The sequence below is a fragment of the Mytilus galloprovincialis genome, chromosome 1 (genome assembly GCF_965363235.1).
Source record: "Mytilus galloprovincialis chromosome 1, xbMytGall1.hap1.1, whole genome shotgun sequence".
NCBI lineage: Eukaryota > Metazoa > Mollusca > Bivalvia > Mytilida > Mytilidae > Mytilus > Mytilus galloprovincialis.
In genome coordinates, this window is record NC_134838.1 from 101,824,880 (window position 1) to 101,850,995 (window position 26,116).

At 30.2% G+C, this 26,116-nt stretch overlaps 2 protein-coding genes across 5 annotated transcripts; both read right to left on the reverse strand.

Moving 5' to 3' along the window:
- Window positions 1–603: 603 nt before the first annotated feature.
- On the reverse strand, window positions 604–15,345 carry LOC143047630 (solute carrier family 35 member E3-like). Of its 3 annotated transcripts, XM_076220807.1 has the most exons (7): window positions 8,298–8,717; window positions 7,411–8,257; window positions 5,090–5,200; window positions 4,580–4,741; window positions 3,844–3,926; window positions 2,457–2,569; window positions 604–1,373 (listed from the first exon to the last, which is right to left on the reverse strand). In XM_076220807.1, the coding sequence occupies exons 2-7, from the start codon at window positions 7,810–7,812 to the stop codon at window positions 1,294–1,296; spliced, it is 951 nt and encodes a 316-aa protein (XP_076076922.1). In that variant the 5' UTR covers window positions 7,813–8,257; window positions 8,298–8,717; the 3' UTR covers window positions 604–1,293. The 3 variants fall into 3 exon arrangements, with proteins under 3 accessions (XP_076076922.1, XP_076076931.1, XP_076076913.1); XM_076220816.1 differs by lacking the exons at window positions 7,411–8,257; window positions 8,298–8,717 and adding an exon at window positions 14,921–15,345; XM_076220798.1 differs by having other exon boundaries at window positions 7,411–8,717.
- Window positions 15,346–19,818: 4,473 nt separating this feature from the next.
- Window positions 19,819–25,448, reverse strand: LOC143047643 (uncharacterized). Of its 2 annotated transcripts, XM_076220831.1 has the most exons (6): window positions 25,338–25,448; window positions 25,097–25,195; window positions 24,024–24,365; window positions 22,695–22,747; window positions 20,991–21,943; window positions 19,819–20,515 (listed from the first exon to the last, which is right to left on the reverse strand). In XM_076220831.1, the coding sequence occupies exons 2-6, from the start codon at window positions 25,137–25,139 to the stop codon at window positions 20,497–20,499; spliced, it is 1,410 nt and encodes a 469-aa protein (XP_076076946.1). In that variant the 5' UTR covers window positions 25,140–25,195; window positions 25,338–25,448; the 3' UTR covers window positions 19,819–20,496. The 2 variants fall into 2 exon arrangements, with proteins under 2 accessions (XP_076076946.1, XP_076076953.1); XM_076220838.1 differs by lacking the exon at window positions 25,338–25,448 and having other exon boundaries at window positions 24,024–24,420; window positions 25,097–25,162.
- Window positions 25,449–26,116: the final 668 nt, after the last annotated feature.

Sequence of the window (26,116 nt, forward strand, 5' to 3'; positions counted from 1 at the left end):
TCATAGACATTTCATTAAAACTAAATATTTAAAATCCTACAAAGACATGTAACTGACATCATGTATGCTTGAGATTTTTGTTTTCAAATCAATTTACATTTTCAAGGGATAAAACTCCCATTTTAAACCAAGAATTGCCATTTTTCAGATAGTGTATGGCAATATTAGATACAAGTAAATGCCTTACATATAAAGGTTTTTTACCCACATACCATTAAAAATCTTTAATTAAGACTCCTTGAATTAAAATATATAAATGAAATTGAAAAATATCTAAAATTGATGAAAAAGAGGCTTTTTGGCAGTGTTGACACTTTTGCCTTAAATGTAAAAAGTTTGAAGTCTTAAAATAAATTTGTAAAAAACATACAAAAATACAATTTAAGGAGGGTCACGGGTACAAAAAATTCAGCAAAATTTAAACTTTTTTTTTCCAATACAAATTTTATTTATTACCTAATTACTTTTTACTTTATGATATGGTACAAAAATCAACCATAAAATTCAATTTGTTTTGGCCCCAGATGACTTGAAAATGTGTATATCATTGAAAATGCTCCAAATTATCTCCCTTTGGTGCAAAATTGCAATTTTTTTTGCATAAAAATTAAAATATCTTTTTTAACTCAACAGTGACCTATATTTTTTATTATTTATTTGAATTAAGCTGTACTTAAGCTAAACTATTGTAAAATTTAAGCAATTACTGTCATTTGGTTCTTTTATTATTTCAATATAAACTCTATTTCTCCTATTAGTTCAACAGAAAATAAGTACCTTTACACAGATGTATGCTTTTTTCGAAGTCATATTGTGAGCTTAAATGACCGGCGACCCCATATTTATATTTTATTTTTCTATTAAATACATGTATATGATAAATGTCATTTATAAAAAAATATAGTGAAATCCTATATTTAAAAAAAAAATCAATTTATACCTGCGAGCCCCCTTAAGAGATATCTGACACTCCTTTGATCATCTGATATATGTTACTTCATAAATTTATAATACATTTCTAAACTCAAGGGACCAAAAAATCAGCTCATCAAAACTCCTACTGTTACACAAGCAAAAAAGATACTAGCAAAAACACAGATGCCAAGCGAAGGCATTGGCTCACACTAGTGGTCCTTTCCACCAGGTGAGCTTATATATCTCTTAGAATAAAAACATTTTAAATAACTTATCACTAAAATAACTGGCAAGTTGTAACTAATCTGAAATTTAACAAGTCCTCTTGAAAAAATCTAAAATATTGTTTGATAAAATATGAATCATACTGATACAATGTCACTCCTTTGTTGACATAGGCAATTTAACTGCCATTGTTTTTTGTTCTTTCAGCTTTATATGTGTGTATAATATAACACCTGAAAAATACAAAACAAAATATTAATTTCTCAAATGTGCAAAAGCTGAAAACAATATGTGCTAGTGTTCATTAGTGTATGCCAAGTGACATTTCAATACCTCAGAACCTGGACTTGATAAGAATTTGATTGACAAAGATGGAGTATTATTAGTTATATCAATCCTAACAAGGAACAAGATGTGTTTTACTCTGAAGTGAAATGAAATCCTTTGTAACTGCAAAAAATATAACTATTTGATTAGGTTACTACTACAAAGAAGTTGGACTATACATTTATTTTTCACCTATTGATATTATTTTTTCAAAATTGTCATTTTCATCCAAATATAACGTATTACTGGTAAAGTTCTTATCATCATTAAAATCTAAACATGTATAATTAAAACATTTTTTTTTTAAATATTGATCTCTTGATTGTTTCAATCATGTAAATTCTAAAACATTAAAATTTACACGGCTTTTCAAAAAAAAAATTGATAGCTGCAGTAAAAATCTTTCAAATAAAAACACATTTTGTTCACAAAAGTTTTATCATTATTGCACATTGCTGAAGGCTGTACAGTAACCTATAGTTGTTTATTTCTGTGTCATTTGGTCTCTGGTGACTAGTTGTCTAATTGGCAATTACACCACATCTTCCTTTTTATAGATGGTATGTTTATACATAGGAATATTTGTATGACTGTAATTCAGTGGTTGTCATTCATTTATGTTAGTCATTTGTTTTTCGTAAATATCTACTTCATTAGGCTGTATGTTTTCTCTTTTCAATGGTTATACATTTTTGATGTCAAGGCCTTTTATAGTTGACTATATGGTAAGGATTCTTTAAAAATTTTGTGGATGGTTGTCTAATTGGCATTCATACCATATCCCCTTATAACATACATCAGAGAAACGTTGTTAAAATTAATAATGCCCTGCTTTATCCAAGACCAACATGTTGAAACAGATTTAAAATTTTTACAATAGTATCATATCTAATATACTTAATTGCAATTTGATCTTTTTGAAAATTACTTAAAATAGTTCTAAAACATTGTGAAATAAAATAGATTTACACATGTATTATATATCTCACCTGATAATGTAAGTAAAATTCCAAGCAATTGTAACATACTAATTGGATCATGGAATAGAAGGAATCCAAGAACTACTGTTAAACAGAATTTTAGATGACCAACCATATTATATCTATGTCTAAATTAAGGAATATACGCATGTTCATTTAAAGAAGGTAAAGGAAAAATACATATAGAGAGCAATTAAAATATATATATATAAACTTTTAGGAGCCACTGTTTGGCTACTAGAATCGAAGAAAAGTAAAACTCTTAAATCTTTTTAAGAGATGTCAAAACTATTGATAATTGAATTGATTATTCTTGTTCAGAAATGTTATTTGTGACTTTTCTGTGATGTCATAAAAAAGTGAAAGTTGAAAAATGCAACCAAAACAAAACTCAACATTATTTATATTCATAATTTTTGGTTGAATTAAATATATATTTAATTTTATGTGAAAAGAGGACTAGACTAACAGTTGGCCTCTTTGGAAGCCCATTCACAAATTATTTTAGACAACAACGGTTTGAGTGTTAAACCCAATTGTTTATTAAGGGCATACGATACAGTTACAGGGAAGGTAATGACGTTGCTAACGTAAAATGTTATTTTTGCGACGTCAAACTATGACATATTGGGAAAAGATGCATTTTTCGACTGATTTTTATCATTCAAACTGATTTAATTTGAAAACGAGTGCATGGACCCCTATTTTTTAAAACAGCAATTTGTTTCATTTTGCAAGGAGATTATGTGACCAAAATTTTATAAAACTGTAAATAGCGCAATTTTTTTAATTTTAATAAACATGCAGCAAAAAATGACGTTTTTTCCTCCATCCATGAACATTGGATAAATATAGAGTTATTTTGAAATAAAAATTGCATAAATTTTTAATGATACTTAATGATACAGAAATTACGGATTAATTAACAAAAAACAATTTGTGCTTATTTTTTAAAACAAAAAAGTTATGTCTTTCTTTCAAAAAAGAAAATACGGACACAAATCTGAATTTTGAGCAAATATACAAAATTTCGACCTCATTTTACTCAAAAAGTAGCACATGAAGGTATATTTTTTATTACATATTTGATTTAATCAGGTAAAAAATAGCCTATATGCAAATTTTCATCAACTTGTAAATACAGGTTCAAAACTGTATCGTATGCCCTTAATAGATACACTGATATAGTTTTACAGTCTAAATATTTTACTAGAATTGACAAGTGCCATATAGAAATAATGAAAATTTTAAGACCAACTGTCTTTTCACAAAAATGCAAGATGAGTACATTGTGTAAAGTAAAGCGAATATATAGGTATATAGTTTTGTGGTTATAAGTATTGTGTTCTTGTCTTTTATTTTACAACTTTATTTCTGATCTTTCAACAAAGGATACGTAACAGCTGAAGTATTTCCTATAACCCAGAATATGGACAGATTGACCATAAATGCTACCACTCCTGACAGAAGCACCATTCCCTGAAAAAAATGAAACAAATGATTTAAAACAAGTGAAACTGCGAGCTATTGTTCACTGATGATACCCCCACTGCAAGTGGATAATATTAATAGTGTAAAAATCTGCAAGTGTTCGGTAAACAGGAAGTTGTCGAGTGATGAATCTGAAAATGCATCACAGGGTAAAGCTGACTTATATCAAGCCTGAAACCAAATTTCAGAAATCCTTGTAGTGTAGTGACAAAAATGTGACAAAAAATATTCATGGGACGGACGGACTGACACATGGAAGGACAGACTGAGGTAAAACAGTATACCCCCTTTTTTTGAAAGCAGGGGTATAATAATAAATTCAAGCAAACACACATACACAATCATATCATTTTTCTGTTTACTGATGTGAGAATGACAACCATTCAAACATGAGTTGTCTCCCTTTTTTCAAAAATTATCTTTTTTATATGTCGCAAGCATACATGTATTCTGCACATCCTAGAGTTATTCATTTTTAAACAATAGCCATCATAATTTTTAAATAGTTTGATTAATCTTATTCTTAATCCATAATGGAATAATTTCTTCACTTCCAGTTATTTTGTGCATTTGAAAACAACATAATTTTGTGTTTTTATCTATACCACTATTAAAATTAATCACATAAAATAAAGTCTTACAATAACATGAATTGGCCATTCTCCAAGTGCTCCATGGAAACTCCACACATCAGGTTCTACAAAAGGAATGACAACAAACAACATGGCTGATGATAGAGGCGCTTGGTAATACAACAACTGCATTGAGTTCACCTGGAATTCATGCTGTTTTTCTCCAACCCACTGAAATTAAAATATTTAATTTTGTTCATTACTGGATAAATAAAAAATGATGTTTATGAAAAGAAAATGTTCAGACAATAGTTACTTTAGTTAAAATAAAAAAATATTCAATATATTTGTTTCAATTCACAATTATTGTGCTACAGCTGAATGCAATAAATGAATTCCTTAAAAATTTAGTACTACTCTTTATTTGTGCTCCTTATTTGTTCATCATATCTGCTTTATATGTTTTCTGTTTTTGTTTAAAAACAATTCTGACATCATGGCCTCATTTTAAACTTGAAAGAATCTGCAATAGTATACTTTTTTCAGTACTGTTTGCGCAATCTTTCCTTTATTACTTACCACCTGATACAGTGAAGTAACAAACACACCAAGAGATGCATATATAATTCCAAGTAAGTTGAACTTGACATCATAGAAGGAATTCAGGAATACACCTATAGCTATAGGAATCTGAAAAAGACAGCAAAATTTAAACACACTGAAATAAACAATGTTTAGAAATATGAAAAGATTTTAAATTTTTGTCTTGTACAATTAAATTGTGTCATGTTTGTTGATGATTTTTGTCATTTTAAAATTTTAAAATATATATGCATATGTTTTTTAAAAAAAAGGTAAATTGATTAAAAATATTCAGTCATATTGCAACACTATTTTATTGTGGTTGGACATTCTCACTACAGACTAAGAGCAATAAAAAATATCATTACAGACGTCATCTATATTAAATTCACCTATTCTTATATAGTTGTGGTGGATGTACAGAAACATTTTCATACAATCACACACATGCAGTCTTTGGTCCATAAAATTATATCTACTGCGACAGTATAGAGAGAGTTTGATTTTTTTTACCAGGTCAGATGTCAAAATTAAATGCCACATACATGTGCATCATGACTTTGAAGACACTCTAGAAAACAATTTTACACATGTTACAAACATTTTGTCAAACATCAACCATTTCTTTTAAAACTAATCACTTACTTACTTCAAATAATGTATCAAAGAACAAAAAACTTCAGAAGTTAGACATTTTATGTAATATAACAGTACAAATGTATCACTAAAAGTTCAAAACATGTCGTATTATTGATTTATTTTATATTTCAAGCCTTTTTCTACCTTGCTCAATATATTTTTATAAATGCAAATCTTGTACATTGATTGCGAATTACTATAAAGTCAATAATCTAAAAGATTATCAGATATTGGTTTATCCAAATCAAAAATTTTCAAACAAAAAAAAAAACCCTATGCATTTGATTTGATATGAAAAATAAAGCTATTTGGAAGAAAGAAGTTTTTTTATTGTTAATATTTTTTACCCTTAGTATATCATGTATATAGGAAGACCTGAAATTGTTACACAATTCAAAAGACAAAGGATCAAAAAAGACTTTCAGGTTGACATTTTTAGGCGAAATAAACGAGTGGGTATAGAAATCATTAACACAAATGAAATATTACTTTTCTTGGCCTACAATTTCATGTTGAATTATTGAACTTAAGCGTATTCTTTCTTTGTTCTTCTGAAGTTATCAACACAATAAATTGAGCAATATTGTCATTGCTCCTTATAACATATTTAAATATTTTGTTTAAAATAAATAATTATCAGTTATTAAGTGTAAATTTAAAAAAGATAATATTGAAGGTGTAATTAACTATGTACATAACGATAAGCAAAAGAGGATTTTTTTCCTTCAAAATAAGCTTTCTCAATATATATATATAGATATCTTATCTGATCTTATCCATATCATGTCATAAATAAGGGATGACATCAAAAGATCAATGAAGGATAAAAAACTTAATTCAAATAGTTTGGGGGTGGGGATTAAAAATTGCTTCAAGTTGTGTTTAATTGACATCGATTTTACATACATCCTTATTGTTCTATCAATTTTTCCCAAATTAAGTTAGGAGGTGGGAGTAGGGGGGTCAACGAAAAAACTATCTGAATTAAGTTTTTTATCCTTCATTGAACTTTAGATGTCGTTCCTAAGATTATACCAGTCCTAATAATTAAAATTGGTGAACTACATAACACTCCACACAATTACCAGTACACAAAAATAAGCATCGACCATACAAGTATTGCACTTGTAAAATTCAGTTTAAGTTCACCATTTGTTTTTGTTTCTTTTTAATTTATCACACTCCATTTTATAATTTGATTATTTTTGTGATTTTTCCTATATATTATGCTTTTGATTTAATACCGTAAGACTATAAATTGAACATGTTAAATATGCAAAATCTGGAATATATATTTTTAGATAGACGGTATTGATATAATATTGTCTATAAAAATTATCATAAAAATGGCAAATATACCATGTTTTCTTTTAACATTTTGAAATATAAATGATTATCATGTAATTAAGAATTGAAAACCACAATTTATCTTAATGATTTGAACTTGAAAATAACATTTCTCCTTCTTTTCTAGCATATGTTTGTGTATTCTGTCCCCTTAAATCAAAATCCTGTATCTTATCCATAAAATGTATACATTTTTACATAATGTATTAAATGCATTGATGATTTAAATGATAAAAGACATAATTGTTTGTAAAAAAACAACCGAAACAAATAAAAAAAAATATTTGAAAAAAAAACACTTTTTATAGAAACAGAATTATAATGTTTATTACCATGGTCAGTTTTATGGCTAACGAAAATGATTTTTTATAAAACTGAGTCTGGATGATCATAATACAAGGCATTGTCATGGTCTTTATAATTTGGTATGTTCCCACACTGTTGGTTCCTAAAGACAGGTTGGTAAATACTACAAATCCACAAAAAGTCATTGCTAATGGAAGTACTTGTAATATTGAAAGACTAGCTGGTTTGAACACTTTGAAGAGTCGGCATACAAAAAGTCCAAGGAATGTGATCACAAAATGAATAAATGTCAAAGTAAGGTTTGGAAACTTTCCGTATACATACACCCATTTGTTGATCATAATAATTGTTATAGAAAAACACACATTCATAGATAGACCAAAACTGATCATCAGATTTGATGGAGGGGCTGGTGCCAAGTTTTCCATTACTACTATGATGATGTGCACACTTGATCAGCAATAAGTTCCTCAGAATTGAAAATATCTTTAAAGATATTAACATTTAATGTCTTTACGCCACAATACCTGTCACACCAATTTACTAACAGCTGCCTCTTTTAAAAATCTGTGATCATTTTACAATTAATCAATAAATACTTCTACATTTGAAATTCAGTATAAGCAATTATTTATCTTAAATATGCAAATGAAGATGTATCTTGGTAGTTGCTCAGGTATTTCCTGCTAATATTCAGACCTCATTCAGGTATTTCCTCTTTAATATACATGTAGCTAATTATCAGACTTCATTCAGGTATTTTCTCTTCAATGTAGCTAATATTCAGACATCATTCATGTATTTCCTCTTTAATATAGCTAATATTCAGACCTCATTCAGGTATTTCCTCTTATATAGAGCTAATATTCAGACCTCAATCAGGTATTTCCTCTAATATAGCTAATATTCAGACCTCAATCAGGTATTTCCTCTAATATAGCTAATATTCAGACCTCAATCAGGTATTTCCTCTTTAATATAGCTAGTATTGCCTTTATACAATTTCGGCTAAATTAATCAAGTACTAGTACATTCCCTCACTAAATAAATCAAGTACTAGTACATTCCCTCACTGAATAAATAAATATTTAATTCTTGCTCCAACTTCTTATCTGTATGATAAAATTCCACAAATGCATATTAACCAATGTCTTTTTTAATGTTGTTCCCTTTAAATTCTTCTTAAGAAAGGTATGCTTTTATCAAAGTTCTAGTCTTTTACATAAAACCTGCACCAATATTACATATTAACTTTCTAGTAATGACCATTGAATAAGACAACCTTCATCCCACTAACATGTGTACTAAATATAAGAACAGGTAAAAATTAATGTTTAAAAATAGATTTTGTCAACAGGGGAGATAACTCAATAGTTCAATTGCTTTGATTATGTCTTTAAAAATAAAACAATAACTATAATCTGTCACAAAAAAATTTTGAAAATATTATGTCTTGTTTTAAACAGTTTTAACATATTGGTATACACAAATTTTTAACATATTAGTATGGACACATTTTAAAAGTAAAAATGAAGGGCAACAATTTTATTTTTATTCTCTAGTTGAAATCTAGCTCCTTTTGGATTTATGTCCAAACCTGCCTAAAGGTATTCCTTATAAGCTGACATATATATATCAGTATGTCCAGGTATAAAAATTGTCTGCAATTTCTAGCCAAAGGCTAAATTATAACATCTTCCTCCTTCGCATATTAAAATTGAACAATTTGTGAAATGTTCATTGATAGAGAAAAAAAGGAAAAAGAAAAATTCCTGCACCTATAAACAAGAACATAATAGTGATTATAATATTTTTAAAAAAATCTATTAGAACATGAAAGTACTGTGATTAAATACAGATTATCAAATAAAAAATCTTGATTTTTATATTTTTATTTCAGCATAAGGAGAAGTTGATGGCTTAATTTTGAATTACATACACATTTATTTATAAGTACAAATTTACCTCATTGCCAGCTGGGGATTATTATCAAAAGCTTTAAAATTAGATTCAAATTTCAAATGAATGTCACAAGTACATTTTGCGTAATTTTTGCTATAAAATATTTTGTTGCCATGCATGGTTGCTATGGTAAATTCTCATTTTTTAGTAATAACTGCATAATAATGCAATTTACACTAGTAATGCTAGTTGTATATGGGTAAATCTGTCTCTATGAGAGCTTATATCATATAATAAGATAAGATCTTACGTTCTTCTTTGTGAAAAGGCTTAAACAATATTATTATGAATACTGGTAGCAAAATGACATTTCTAATATATATTAAATTGAAGACATAATAAATTGCTTCGCAGAGTGCAGCTGGATATGACCGTAGACGTTTAATCCTGAACAGTTGGGGCAAAAATGGACACAATATTAGTGCTTGATAAAGGTCTTAATTTGGATTGTTTATAAATATTTGACACATAATAGGTTTCTGATAAAGAATAACTGTAGTCAAAGAACTTAGAATTGGTTATATGATCAATATTTTGCTTCTGCTGTTGCTGTAGTGAATTGAACACCCCCCTTTTTTTTTGGGCTTTTGTGCACTACACTATGCTGTTGCGAATTAAAGTCCCCCTTCAAAGAAAACCCCAGCATTTTACCCCCTCCTTTGTTTTTGCTTTTGTGCAATACACAGTAATTATACTGTTGCAAATAATCGTTTCTCAATGGAGTTTGCAATGATATAACCCATTTAAATACATGTACATTTTTTACATCAAAAAAGTCTTAAACTAGAAAATTACATAATCATGGCTAAAATTAACATATAAATATACCTTAATCAGCATATTTAAAACAGTAAGTTCTAAATATAAATTGACAGCTAATCACCTTAAGACAATACAGCATTTCTTTATTCATAATTTAAAAGCAGTGTAAGGGAGGTCATTCAAACACAGTTTTGTACATTTAAAGTAATTACCCATTAATATAACCAGGAAACCCTTGTTTTCCCCCCTCTTCTTGCCCCCAATTCCTAAACGGTTTGAGCCATAACCACCAAAAGCCAATCCTAACCATCCCTTTGTGGTATAATTTCAGAGAGATCAATACAACATTCCACAAGTTATTGTCTGGAAACTACAAAAATTCTTCTTTTGGTGGCCCCTAATTCCTAAACTGTTGGGAACATAAACCCAAAAATCAAATCCAATCTCCCTTTTGCGGATATCAACCTTGTGTTTAAATTTGATAGAGATCCATTCACTTAAACTCAAGTTATTGTCTTTACCAAATGGGTCTTCAGAAAACAAAGCAAAGGACGACTTCATACATGTAGCATTATACAAACCCCACAAAATGTTTGCAGTCATATAAAAATAGAAATACATGTAGATAAATTGGAATGTGTCCATGGGACACAGATGATGCCCCACTTGCATATAAACATTATAAAGGGACATAACTCAAGAACCTTAATAGTGACACAACCCAAATTTGTACTTAATCAGCAATTTGTAAAGGGGCATAACTCTAGAAAAGTAAAAGTGAGGCCACCCAAATTCAAACTTCATCTGTGTTTTGTGGTAATATGCATCATGTGCATTGTATATAAGTTTCATACATGTACCATTTGGTTCAGGCAAAACTAAAGTTAGAGAACAGAAACCAATTTCGAACAGACATACAGATGGACAAGGGTAACTCTTAATGCCCCTACAATATGGTGGGGGAATACAAATTAACTTTGGTTGTGAAATGTTGTGTATTTTTTCCAAAGGATAATTTGATCAAGTGTATAATGTACAGAGGAACAATTGCATTACATGTACAGCAGGTTGTTTTTTCCATGCTAAATGTAAATTAGCCTGTGTTTCATTCAAAACACTTGTAAAAGTTTTTTATCAAGGAAAGGCTACATGTATTAAAAAAAAAAAGGTGCATGGCCTTTTTTAAGATTTAAAAAATATTAAAATCAACCTGAAAAAATAAATGTTCATGTGGAAATAAACACAAGTGTACTTTAATTTATCCTTAACAAACTATACACAAATAAACAAAGAATAGTTTATGATGTCTCAACTTGCCTGCATCTGGCTAAAATTAAATCTTTAAGGAAATAAGTCAATGACAGATACATTTTTACATACTAAGTGATGACAAAAAAAATCACATGAAAAAGTTACCTGTTATAATCAGCAAACAAATGTATTTGTATGTATGGTTTTTTTTTTGTAGTATTTACAGAAAGAACATTTAGAATTAATTATTAAGTCATTAATATCCAATTTAAATAGCAGTTTAAAAGATAATCTTTTGCTTCAACAAAACATGGTTAAACTTAGATTTTAATTTTCAATTTCATAATCAATTGCTGGAAAAACATACAACCAAACAGAAGGCCATGTTCATTTTTTTTTAACTTGTAATTTACAAACACAAACTTAAAGTTGTCTTATTTGCTTAAATTAGAAAAAACTATAAAAACAGAATCAATTTAGAATCCTCGTAATCCTAGACTTTAGAATTTTTAGAATGTACTGTTTTAAAAGCATGTGCATCTGTATGTAACAGACAATTTAGATTTTTTTATACAGAACCTATGAGTTTTTTAAATTTAAATCCATGTACATGTACATATCTATTAATAATATAAGTTATATGGTATCTTGTTTACAATAAGATCTTTCTTATTGCTCCATTAGATGTGTTTCATGCCAACCATGACAAACAAATTGTAAAAGCAAAGTGAAAGATTTGCTTTAATACATGTATATGAAAAATGTGAGTTATGAGTCTTTTTGATCTTAATATTATCTGAATCTATGAAAAATAATAATGTAGATGTATTTTTGTATAAATCTATATAATTTACTGTAGTTAACATGGTTAATTTGGTAAAAAAAAAATAATTACTTTTTCAATACATACTGGTATCATGTATATACATGTACATGCACATGTAGCACCAATCTGTTGTTTTCCCTGCATTTTAGTTTTGAAAACAAGGCTAAATGTCACAATTGGCACTCATATTTTATTTTTTGAACCATTGCAAATTCTTTTACAAACAGATTAAATAAAATCAAACATTTCATTCATATCTCGACCTTCTCGACAAATTGCTCAGTATGATTTAGAAACCAAAGTTACATGATGAAAATGTATTACTGGTTAGAACTGCAGAAGAACACAAAAAAAAACATTATATATATATATATATATATATATATATATCTTTTAATTAGTAAAATTGAAAAAAATGAACTTTTTGCTTCTTTCAAGTACATGTAGCAAGGTTTATGCCTTTGATGCTATCATTTAGCTGAAAATTCTATTTTAGTTGAAAAAATGCTATAATAATGGCTTTACATAATGAACTGATACTTTCGTAACAGATTTTTCCCAGCAGTGGGAGTATTTTTCCTGTAAAGTTCAAGGTCTCATCTTTCAGATTATGTAATAAAATTCTACTGTTCGCGATAAAAATTTCACTGTTCGGGGGTGTTGAAATTAGTGGGGTTATTAAAATAATGATACTTAAATAAGTGATTTTTGGGAAGGAAATTGAGGTATGATACTTAAACAAGTGATTTTAATGTCATTATCCTAGATTCAGTACAAGGTCATCACCTGAAATGACCTGGTCATCCTAGACAACACAGATGTTGGTTCTGATAAGTTTAGAAACATAATTAGTACCTGGATCATTTGTATTCTATATTTAAAGCTACAATAAGATTAAATCACTTCTTCTAGTGATTAATTTGTACTACTTAAATAGGTGATTATTAAAGAAAGACAACTCTTACTTCCAACTTTTATGGAAATAATGTTACTTAAACCAGTGATTTAGAAAATCACTCATTTAAGTAAATCCCCTGACTGTATATGCAATGTATAAGACTAGAAAAGGATATTTTCTATGTTTAATTCTTAAAAATGCAAAAGGTGACAATAGTGTCATCATGGTCATTGTCTCATTGACATTTAACTTTAACTAGAAACTCCCAATTCACAAGAGCAGGAATAATTAAACTGGCAAATACTGTCAATTATGATTATATTTATTTATTTTTTCATATAAAAATACATTTTCTTCCTTATCATGCTTATTTATTTGCAAATACACTACATTAGTACATGTACAAGTTAACCACTTTTCAAATGTCATGAATGTAATAAAGTGAAATGAAAGCCATAATTTTTATTCCTTATTGTACTTGGTCACATTTGTTGAATTACTTACATGTACATAAATTTTTGCATACATGTACATTTGTCAATATAATACTTCCATGATAAAATCAACCATTTACATCTTATATCATGTACATGTATATCAAATCTTTGTTTAAACATGATAAACATGATAAAGTAAAGAACTCAATACACTCTTAAAAACCTGCCAATTTATAATGGTTACCAACTTACCATCAAGATTTTAAATATTGAACAGTTCACCATTTTTATATTTACAGTTTCTGTTTATAAGTACATGTACATTGCATCTACATGTATATAATACATTGTTAAATAATGTAAGTCATTTAAAGGGCCTTTACTTTAAGGAATATAATACTGTTTATTTTCTGTTCATAAGGTTTGCTTGTGTCTATGACTATCAATCATGACTATCATGATTAAGCATACATGTATGCAATACAATTTATATTGGTAAACTAAAAATCTCAGAAAATATTTCATCTACAACATTTGTGCAAGTCAGTTGACAATGGTTGACAATTTAATTTTCATCATATTTTTATGGGGATTCTTTCTTAATTCCTTTTTGAGCATATTTGATAAAAATAAAATGTTAATTGCAGATAATGCATGTTGTTGGAGAGTAAGTAGGACTAAATTCATTGAGATTTTACTGTTTTTTTTATTTGGAAAATGATTTGTGGGGGCACTTTGCAAGATTAAATTCATCAGGATTTTTCAACAGAGAGGCGAGAACATTTAAATGGAGGTAGACATAAAATCACCATGAGTAAGCAGACCAACCCAAACATCGTCAGACCGCAGGTCATGACCTGTAAAAAACTTGAAGGTCCGCCACCATCCTGTGAACTACAGGACCTCCTGTCCTGTACTTTTTTTGCAGCATGCAGTATTAAAATTGGAGAAAATGTGTTGCTATATCAAACACAAAATATGGTTTTCCTCCCGAGATCAATGAAAAGAATTTGTCTTTATATTAATTAGGATCGCGGAAATACCCTAGTCATATAGCTGCTCACCGGTGATAATAAGTAGGTCCTGTAACAGAAATGAAGGTCCAGTAAAAAATATTTGTTACTGGACCTCATGTCCTGTTAAAACAATTTATGTTTGGCTGGGTCTGAGTAAGGGTGATTTGTTAGGCCAAAATTAAGCAGGAGTAAACTATTGATCGTAAGTGGGGGGATTTGGCAATGGGCAGTTTGTCATGGATTCCTCTGTCCCTCTTGTAGACAGCTGTCTCATTGACACTCATAAATTTGTATCACATTTCCTTAATTTCATACTCATCCACAAAAGATAAATACTTGTAACTAACAAATGTGATAAATATGTTACATTAAAAACTATATTACCATTGTTAATTTCACTTGCGTAGAAAAGGATCTAGCATAAAAACGCTCCTGAATTATTATTATACACGGTGTAGTCATTGTCTTCATTATTTGATATGTTCCAACTGTATTTGTTTCTAAAGAGAGATTAGTAAATGCTACAAATCCACAAAACGTCAACGCGAGAGGCAACATCTTCTTAAGAGGTAAGTGTTTTGACTGAAAAACATCAGCTCGTTCACAAGCAAATAAACCGAGCGAAGTAACAAACAAGTGAATGCATGTCAATGTGACATTTGGAAATCCGTATTGTGTGTATATCCATTTGTTTATCAATATAATTGCAATAGATGAACACACATTCGCCAATAAACCAAGTGAGACTGATGTGTGTGTAGGCTTTTCCATTTTAGAAAAAAATACATATATTTTTCCTTCAATGTCAATCTTCAGCTTTACAATAGGAATAATTATGGTTGATTTACAAACGCTTAGATGATTATAAGATAAAAAGTAGCTCTGGGAAGATTTATAGCAACTCCCAAGTTACACCGTATGGTGGTGCGCCTGACAGAGGCGGAACTTACAGATTAGGTAACAGGTAACAGATTGTATCCTCTAAGAATTCATAAGTACCACATAAATAAAGGCAACAGTAGTATACCGCTGTTCAAAACTCATAAATCCAGGGACAAAAAACAAAATCGGGGTAACAAACTAAAACCGAGGGAAACGCATTAAATATAAGAGGAGAACAACGACATAACACCGAAACGTAACACACACAGAAACGGACCAAGCATCAGACAAAACACCACGAGAATAACAAATATAACAAGAAAACAATTTTACCACTCCAAATATTCTAATTAACAAGTACCACAACGGTCTTTAAAAAAATACAACAAGAGAGGACATATATGATATATATTCCATGTTATGTTATCGATTTCCCAATTCGACCTTATCTATTAAACAATCACAAACAATACAGAACTACAGTTAGCTTATCAATAACACTGAAACAAGTGAATGTTGAGGTGTCTTGGTGTGTTATCAAAGCAAGTTAAATATAATGGCTTATCACGACCAGTATTTTTTTAGCTTAATAAAATTGAGAATGGAAATGGGGAATGTGTCAAAAGGACAACAATCCGACCAAAAAGCAGATAACCATTTCTTGTAAAAAAAAAAAAAACGTACAACCCAAAATGCGCGTCTTGAAACGCCTAAAAGCATTGGTGGATCCAGGAAAGGGGGGGGGGGTGTGGGTTATACCGATTATATCGTTGTGATACAAATCAGTATACTCTGGTTTGTTGTTATTTATTATATTAATATTTTGATATAGCAGTTACATGTATGTATAATTTTCATCCAATTGTATATCATTCTATTCTACGATTCTAATAAAAGTGCAGTACAAGTGCATGGTGGACACTCTTCTACAACAATTCGATTTTTCCAATAGATTTGATTTGAGTAGACATTCTTATTTTCCCACAAAACTTTCTTGTAATATTCTTCCACATGCGTTAACACAATTTTTCTGTACGTGTGCATAGATTTTAATTCATATAAATATTTATTATATATTACAACAAACTATTTTCGTATTACTAATTTCTGTTCTTATGAATACTCATTGAAGAAATGAATTTATAACAAGCGTAAAAAATGTTATTTTGCGTTATACGATATCCGCGTATTTATACGATCGGTTAGCAGTCAAAAAACGAAAGTCAAATATCTATGGCAACAATACATCGGAATGCCCTCACGGTCATGGCGATGTAAAAATCAACATTCAAGCTATGTTTTGTGGCGTTTTTCGAAAATTAAAAAGGTCTACATTACACCGAAAATTTTCATCTGTACACAGCAGATTAATTAATGGATTTTTTTTCTCGAAATAGTTGGAAGTTTCTGTAAATTAATACCTTAGTTCTAGCTGCTACATGTTTGTGTGCCACCCATCATATATGTCGGACAACTACTCTCTTTCTCTCTCGCTCTCTTTCGTTCTTTCTCAAAATATGGTAAAAGAAAAGTTTCAATTTCAATATACTAGTTTCATCACATGCCTATGTACCGGACAATTCTGTTGGAGATTCGAGAAAATAAACTTCATTCTGCCACACTACTTCTAAATGTAATAACCTTATTTTTCATTCACTTATTGCTAGGTAGATGACTAGGGATTGTTCTACTCACAGTAGATAAAAAAAAAAATGATCGTTAGCTAAACTGAAATGTTTATGACATACGAGTATTTCTCTGATAAAACTTTTTGTTAAATGAGTCTATGCGACAAAAAAAAAACACGTTTTACTGAAATGGTCACGAATAAGGAATACCTAATCTCATAAGATTTTTGTGAGAATTTTCATTCATGTGTATACCTTTGAATCTTTTAATAGCAACGCTAGGAATTATAGATACTACTTCTACTCAGACTTGAACTGAATTTTAATATGCGTATTGTTATGCGTTTACTTTTCTACATACACATGTTTAACCCCGCCGCAATTTTGCGCCTGTCCCAAGTCAGGAGCCTCTGACCTTTGTTAGTCTTGTATGATTTTATTTTAGTTTCTTGTGTATAATTCAGAGTTTAGTATGACGTCCATTATCACTGTAGTATACATATTTTTTAAGGGGTCAGCTGAAGGACGCCTACGGGTGCGGGAGTTTCTCGCTATATTGAAGATCCATTGGTGGCCTTCGGCTGTTGTCTGCTCTATGGTCGGGTTGTTGTCGCTTTGACACATTCCCCATTTCCTTTCTCAATTTTATACTATCTGGCTGAGGAGGATAATCAAGATCTAACTTTTGATCGCATTTTCTTTTTCAATGTATCTTACTTTTTATTTATAAAGTGGAAGTGTGGTCATAAGTAAGTTATCTCTTTGTTTTAGCTCCTGGGCCTTGTCTTTATGAAGTATCCGAGTTAAATATTTCGTCATCTTATATCCTTGAAACAATTATGCAATCTATATTTTAATGCATATTAAACGGGAACTTTATTTTATAAAGATCAGACCATTTCATGAAATTATGTTATGCCAAAAATGTAATAAAAGTCATATACAGTTTAACGTTATTACGCGAACGTCAAATTACGGTTACGGAGACATGTCATTGGACATCTTAGATCGTTTCGGATTTTCTACCTGCAACTCAAACAAATGTACATATCATATCATTTTAAAGGAAATTAAATGTATTTTCCATTCATCTCAGTTAACAGGTGTTAAAGATTTGAGATATAGTAGAATTTCGTTTGATAAAAAACCTGTGAACTATTCCTTGTTGTATTTTGTCCCTCGGGACATTTTATTGGACACGGGGAAAAATGACGATGTTTTTAAAATAAGACCGCAGTTACATAATGATGAATTCGGATAGATTCTTCGAGACATGTATAATTTTTCTGATATCATTAAAATCCATATTCTTCCGTTATATGAAGACAGAAAGTTTTTTTAATACGCGTTGAGCAGCTAATTGGGACATTTTTTCTCTTTTTTATTTAAACTCTTCTGACGACCTTCCTTATCTTACAGAAAACGTCTAAAAAATTCATTTAACGTTAAATGTATACAATACAGTCGTAAAATTTTACACCATTCTACTTACTAATGAATCCGCACTGGGATTTTAAAGACGCACATAAAACAAAATTATAATTTTTGTCAAATACATGCAGTTAAAGGATTTTTAGGAACTTTCCCCGGCATTATACAAAGATATAACAAAAATGATTACTTCAACACGTATTTGATTGACAAATTCAGAACACTTACAAGTATTGCTAAAACAAATCTTTTGTTAGAACAGCCGATGTGCGGATTATAACGAATTGTCCTTACTTGCATTCTTTTATGTAATAAGACGATCCTGGGTTGTTCTCAAATGTACGGGCTAAAAATGTTTTGTGTTTTCTCTGAAATCCGCGCGGACATTTATAGATATGAGGAGATGTGGTATGAGTGCCAATGAGACAGCTCTCCATCCAAGTCACAATTTATAAAAGTAAACAATTATAGGTCAAAGTACGGTCTTCAACACGAAGCCTTGGCTCACACCGCACAGCAAGCTATAAAGGCCCCAAAAATTACTAGTGTAAAACCATTCAAACGGGAAAAACAACGGTCTAGTTCTATGTCGAGAAACAAGAAACACTTATGAAACACATCAACAAACGACAACTACTGAACATCATATTCATACTTAGGACAGGTGCAAACACTTGTAGCGGGTTTAAACGTTTTAATGGTACCAAACCTGCACCCTTATATGAAACAACAGTGTACCATCACAACATAGAAAGACACACTATAAAATATCAATTGAAATGGCTTAACTCAAGGAAAAGACATAGTAAGTTAATACAACGGTCTATTCTATGTCGAGAAACAAGAAACACATACATATTTACATGATGACAAAATTGAATCAACAATTAGAAATTCATATATGCATACATATTTACATGATGACAAAATTCAATCAACAATTGAAGATTCATAAATCTGTAGGACTCAAATCTATGGTGGGTTTCAAATCTATGGCAGATTCCTAATCTATGGCAAATATCAAATCTATGGTTTTCCCTCTAAAACAATTTGCCGATTGTTTAAAGAAAGATGTGATCTCTTATCTATGTGACGGATAATAATTATTTGATGTACCGTCCGAAATCCCGCGATGAACTGAATGATGAAGTCAAACTGTTTATTTATTTATTTTTATATATGAAAACTGCTTTCTTGTTTTTAATGGACTTTTTTCTAGTTGTTTAATTAACGGATTAAACTGATACCATTCATAGATTAAAAAAAGCTTATTTTAATCTTAATTTCGGTATTATGGTATATCACTTTTATAATTTTTTTATGTTTGACATCACGATTTGGTTGAGACATGCTCCCGTTGTCGTACATGTCAACTTATTTAAGACAAGTTAGTGATCGTATATGTACTGCCTTGTTCTACATTTGCACAAAATTTGACATAGATTTGGAAACAACAAAAATCCGCCATAGATTGGGAAATGACAAATCTTGCCATAGATTAGGATTGTTAAAAATCTACCATAGATTTGGGATGACATAACGTCGCATTTACCATAGATTAGGAATCTGTCATAGATTTGGAACCCACCATAGATTTGAGTCCTACAAATAGGTATAATTTTTTTTTTTAAATATATTGATACAATACATTTGAAAACTGTATGAAAGGTTGTGATTTTTTTTCTAAATACAGACATAAATATAGCTTAACAAATGTCTTAAGACAATCAAACAGACTATACAACTATACGCATCAACCTTTCACAAAAATTAAGCTAACATTTACTTTTGGTTTTAAATAACAGACACAATGTCATGCTTGAGGTTTTCAAAATAGTATTTAGATTTTTAGAATACAAAGATGTCTGAAATCTTATTACTACTGATACACAAACATATATAGTAGTAGTTTGCTGTCTGGTGTCGAAGCAAATGCATGTTTAAAATAACATTTTTTTTTAATTTGACACATTCTAGTTCAGCTGAAGATGACAACGCATGAATAACATTCTGTAAACATCATTTCTTTTCAAATAACCTGTAAAATAAATGAACAAAAAAAGTAGAAACAAAAAAGGCAACATAGCATATCTAAAACAACATTTAAATGAAGCACTAAAATCACTTGACCTCAAAATATAAAAAAAAACAACAATTGAACAAACCAATTTTAGAGAAGGGTTTTGAGATTTTCAGATCTACTTTTGTGACTTCAATTACTCGTTTCAATTGTTATAGATTCAAATATAACTTAAATAATTGGATGATCGACAAAATGGAACGAGAGAACGCTCTTGTGCAACCTGACAAACTGTCTGATGTAAATGCACGTTTATTCCAGAAATATAATGCGTCAGCTGTCAGTTCAAATTACTTCTTTATTTTTCTCCCCTATGGGCTTTGTTTTCCGCATATACTAGCATGGTAATTACTATAAAACATTATGTAAAGATTCCATATTCCTATATTAACCGTACAGTAATAAAAAAAAATTAAAATAAATAGAAACATACGACCAGGAAGATCTTTGTGTTGAGGACCTGTAATTTTTTCCTCGTACAACAGCGTTATACGGAGGCACTGCATATTTCTTCATATCAAAAGCTTGCAGTCTTGCTCTCATAATAGCGTTTTCTTCCTCGCTGCTTTGAAGTTTTTCTTGTAAAAAGACATTCCGATCACGCAAATCTTCATTATTCTCTTCAATTTCTATCAATTTGTGTTCTAGTTTCGCTTTATCTTTTTCAAGGGAAGATATAACGTCAGTCTGATTGTCTAAATCTTGCTGAAGTAAGCTTGTTTCTTTATCATGATCTATCTTGCAACGTGCAATTTGGTCCTCTAGTGCTTTTATCTGCATTTCGAGGTCTTTCTTCTGTTTCTCTGATGTTTTCGCATGCTGCTCTAATCTGATCTTTTCTTTATTTATTGATTTTAACCTTGCTAGCCTTTCTTCGTGGTCCTCCTTTAAAGTGTTCAATATAACTTGCAGTTCTTTATATTCGACATTTTTGGTTTCCAGTTTCTTTTCAATGTCAGTTTTCTCTTTTTCTTTCTCTTGGACAGCTTTGCTAATTGCATCCGATTTTTTGCTCAATTCCTCAAGCAAGAAATTGTTCTTCCGTTTGATATCTGCATACTCTTTTTCCTTAGATGCCAAGTTAGTCTTCAACTGGTCGACGTTATTTGATAGATCGTTAATTTTCCTTTTTAGTTCTGAGCGCTCAGCTTGTATTTTTTCAAAGTTTGTCCTTAGGTCTGTATGTTGCCTTTTGAGATCTTTCATTTCTTGTCTGTCCTCTTTACGTTCTGTTTCTAGATTTGCACGAAGCTGTCTCAGTTCTCCTTTAATTTCATCTTTCATCTTTTCAAGGTCAGTTTGTTTAACAGAATCATCATTTCTTGCATCCGATGATGCAGAAGATGACAGTGATGGGTTATTGTATGAGTCTACGATATCGTCTTTCTGTAAATGTTAAATAAGAAAAGTAGAAATATACTTAATTAGAAAGAGAAAAATACTAGTACAAAAAAGGAAAAGGAGTGCACTGAAGTTCGATGAGTTTTTGTATATATAAACATGCTTACGGTGTGCTAAAAAAGTCAAACATAATTACCAAACTCCAAAGTCATACAACCAACGAAACGATGGAAAACAACTTATTTAGCTGTCTTTTTATATTAATTGATAGATAACTTTGGAGGAAAACAGGGTTTACGTTTAGTGGAAATTGGTATTTTAATTAGCTTTTAGTTCTTGTTAGTACTCTTAGAACGGTCGTCTGCGTTTTTTATCTTTTTGTGACAGTTTTTTTTTTTTGCATGGTACCAAACTGACGAGTAAGCATGTTCCAACTTCTTGTTCTCTCTAAAGTCTATATGTCATTCTACTGTCTCAATTAACGAGAAAGGCTTGTCGCGCACATACATGGTTCACTGGTTAATTCGTTATGTGACTGTAACAAACTAGAAGCATGTACATGTACAATGTTAATAATAGAACTATCGAACTCCTAGAAAAATTCAAAACGGAAAGTCAATCCAGTGTTTGTTGGTGGCTGTAGTCTGCCAAACTTTTGATTTGAATTAGTATATATCCGACCAGGCTGTTGGTTAACACCGTTGAGTTGTTTCCTTATTTGTCATTCTGATGCAATTTCTAGCTATATATAAGGTATTTTTTTTTCTCTAAACATTTAATGCAAGCCGATACTTACGACCACTGGTACTTGCTTAAATCTTGTTATAGTTCCTCGTTTATCAGCTATACCTAAATTAAAGATAGAATACTTTTAAAATGTGTATCAAAAGAGAAAAGATAGACAAGAATATTCAAAACAACCGCAATGGCTTTGACTATGATTTCAACGTTTTTGTTAGTTCAAAAGAACCTACTGAATATGTCATGAAGGTGTATGATATCTTATTGTGTCAGAATGTAAGATCAAAACATTCGATATACGTTAAAAATTACCCTTTTCAACTAGTAACATTATACTCATTTTAAGTCTACGCTTTACAATCAAACCTGTTATTAATTTGGAACATTGACAAAAAAATAATATTTATGCATGTCATAGTTTTTCAGTTAAATTTTTGTTTTGATTTAAAGAAAGAAAAGACATATAAGTAATCGATATCGTTCCAAGTGCGGTTGACATTATGTTATACTAAGTTGCAAGATAACAAGGCCCGTGTGCAAGTTTTGTCTTTCCTGAATGTAGGACATTTCTTGTTCCCTTTGACATATAATCGGTTAATATATAAGCATATTTTAAAGGGACACTGCTTCAATTTCTTGTAATTTTGTTTTCTTTGAGAAAATCGCTGTTTGAAAAAAAGGTTTGCACAAATAAAAACAATGATCGCGTTTTTTATGGACATCAAAGCTTGAGGCAGACTATAATCAGACTCATTTTGTTATGAATATAATTTTCAGCTGTTCTACATCATTCCGTTTTGGATTTTTGGCGCGTGATGCACACATAGGAGAAGACGCTTATTGTTTCGTTATCCGGTCTCGTTCCTCTTGGAATGTATCTAAATTTTTGAGTGTTACCTTGATTCGTATCTTCTAAATCGATTTATTAGATTTGAAGATCGGCAAGTTAATTATTGTTGCCAAATTTTTATAAACAACGATTAGATATGCCATGGCAGTTTCTGAGATTTACAAAAGATGTGTTTATGTCACAGTTGCTGATGTTTATGTTTTGAAAAGTATAACAAAGCATAGTTGTTCTTATGTTATATGTGAGCTACGCTGACAAGTTTGCTCCACCTTTTCTTATAAAAATAAGGAAATGTGATATGATTGCAAAGTAAGTACTAGTAAGTACTTTTTCATAAGTACAATCATTTAAAGCCCTTTTTGTTTTGGTGTTAATAAACTAAATTACAATAATTGGAAGTGAACAGATACGTATTTGGGTTTTATTTTTATAAGTCTCCTGGTTGCTGTTAAATTAAGGAATGGAACATATCTCATTTATTCAAAGATAACATTTAAAGTCTACCTCATAGTGGTTCCTCTAACTGGAACTTACCAACGTATGTTGTTGGTGGCGCTTGTACTGAAATTTTCCCTTCAAGCTCATCTGCAACGTGTTTGTATCCTCGTTTTTTTAGAGCTTTCAGAAATATGAATACAGAATCTTGTTTAGACTTGAGTATTATATACAGAAGTTCTTCCATGCGTTCTGGTTCTGTCATTCGTCTGTTTTTCAGGTCCATCCATTGGTCTACCGATATCACATGATTTTCAATCAATGGATCCACGATATGATTGAGAACTACAGATTGCTTTACAAGTCCCCAGTGTTTTGTAAGAATGTCCTGTTCCTTTGGTCGATGGTTTATTTTCTTCATGGTTTCTGTGTCTGGATTAGCTGTTAACATATCACATCTTTAAGCTTCTATATGTATCTTTTCTCAAGTTATCCACTATTTATTATTTGTAAAGTATATTCAAATGGCATGCACTATACAAATGAACGTTATATCAATATATCAATATCTCATTTTCAATCACATTCAATATTTATTATTAGATTTTTTCCTAATGAACGAAACCTATATTGATGATTTTCATTGTTGATCTGTAGAATACCATCAAATGAAATATTGTTGTCATAATATTTTTCGTTTAAGTACTATAACAATTATGAGAATCGTCACATCATAAGTGCAAGCGTTCCAATTCTACAATTTCTTAAGAATTTTTAGCGACTGTCATACGAGTGAGAAGTTTAGCTAGCTATAACATCAGGATTAATCCGCCTTTTCTACATAACAAAACGCCTGTACCAAGCCAGGAATATGACAGTTGCTGTCCTTTGAGCTTTTGATTTTGTCATTTGATTAGGGACTTTCCGTTTTGAATTTTCCTCTGAGTTCAGTGTTTTTGTGATTTTACTTTTTATTAGTCTTTTGCATAAGGGTCAAAATCTTCTCTTGTATTTCATTGTATAAAAATGTCATAAGAATAACGTTATACTATTACACAACTGTTCAAGGTTAAGGAGAATATTAGGCGCTCACAAACATATGGAACCGCGCCACATTATATAATATAACATCAATCGGTAACATTTGCTTAATATTATTATTAAAGACTTACGAAAAACTTCAATGATTGCCGTTGGAGGGAGCTTTTTAGCCATCCAATTCTTTCTTACTGAAAATTGCAACAGACGAGTGAAGACTTAACGTGGAAACCCGAAAAAAAAATAAAATCATCACCTCATATTGTCGAAAGTATTTATCTTTTTGTTTTTTTGGAAAATCATAATAACTTTTAAATCAGGGTGTTACTAAATCAAATTTCATCAAAAATGCAAACAGGAAAGAAAGAACTTACTATGCGAGCTATCTCCTCAAAGTTATTTCCAAAAATTGGCACTAGTTTTGTTATGAGTTAAAATATAGTTCTCGGTTAATCTTTGATCTTCGTACTTAATTACTTTATGTTTAATGAAGAGGAAAAAATCTTTTGTTGTTGAAGTGTCGTTTTTAATATTTTTTATTATTTTTTCCCCTCTGTTAAGCATACTGACATAACTTATGAGCATAGTTCGATCCGCCTATTTATTCTATGACATTAATTAATCAAGTGCCACACTAAACGTACTATTTGTGTGGTTTCTTGTAAGAACTACTGACACAAAAAATTGACAGGACTTTGTTTTGTTTCTCTTTTTTTTCAAATACATGTATTGTGGTCATGTGTTAGTATTAAGCCACACCAATGATTTACCATAATAGATTATTGTTAAACGCCGGTTTCATAAAAAAGTTTGATTAATTTAAATGAATAAGTTATATTTGGTTATGATACTGATCAATAAACAATTCCTTTTTTCTGCAATATTCATGTACTTCTATGAATTTCGAAAATAAGTTGCATCAATATCATTCTTGAGATTAACATTGTCATTGTCCTTGATTGCATAATCTACTTACAAAAACATTTTCAGATCATGTTGCCAAAAGGACCTTCATTGTTGTCAATCAATGTTTCACATTTTCGTCATCTCCACTGAAATGACTCAATCAAATTTCTTGAAGAAGATTTTGTATATTTCTTTACCGCAGTTTTCCTCTTTGTTTACTTCGGCAAAAATTATGACCACCAAAAAAA

Excerpts from the sequence above, each read along its gene's own strand:
- LOC143047643 (XM_076220831.1), bottom strand. The coding sequence starts at position 25,139 with ATGGCTAAAAAGCTCCCTCCAACGGCAATCATTGAAGTTTTTC. Across the intron at positions 22,748-24,023 it reads GCCACCAACAACATACGTTG|GTATAGCTGATAAACGAGGA; the intron begins GTAAGTTCCAGT and ends TCTTTAATTTAG. Across the intron at positions 21,944-22,694 it reads TTAAGCAAGTACCAGTGGTC|AAAGACGATATCGTAGACTC; the intron begins GTAAGTATCGGC and ends TAACATTTACAG.
- LOC143047630 (XM_076220807.1), bottom strand. The coding sequence starts at position 7,812 with ATGGAAAACTTGGCACCAGCCCCTCCATCAAATCTGATGATCAGTTTT. Across the intron at positions 4,742-5,089 it reads TTACTTCACTGTATCAGGTG|TGGGTTGGAGAAAAACAGCA; the intron begins GTAAGTAATAAA and ends TTTTAATTTCAG. Across the intron at positions 1,374-2,456 it reads AATTTTACTTACATTATCAG|GTGTTATATTATACACACAT; the intron begins GTGAGATATATA and ends TGTATTTTTCAG.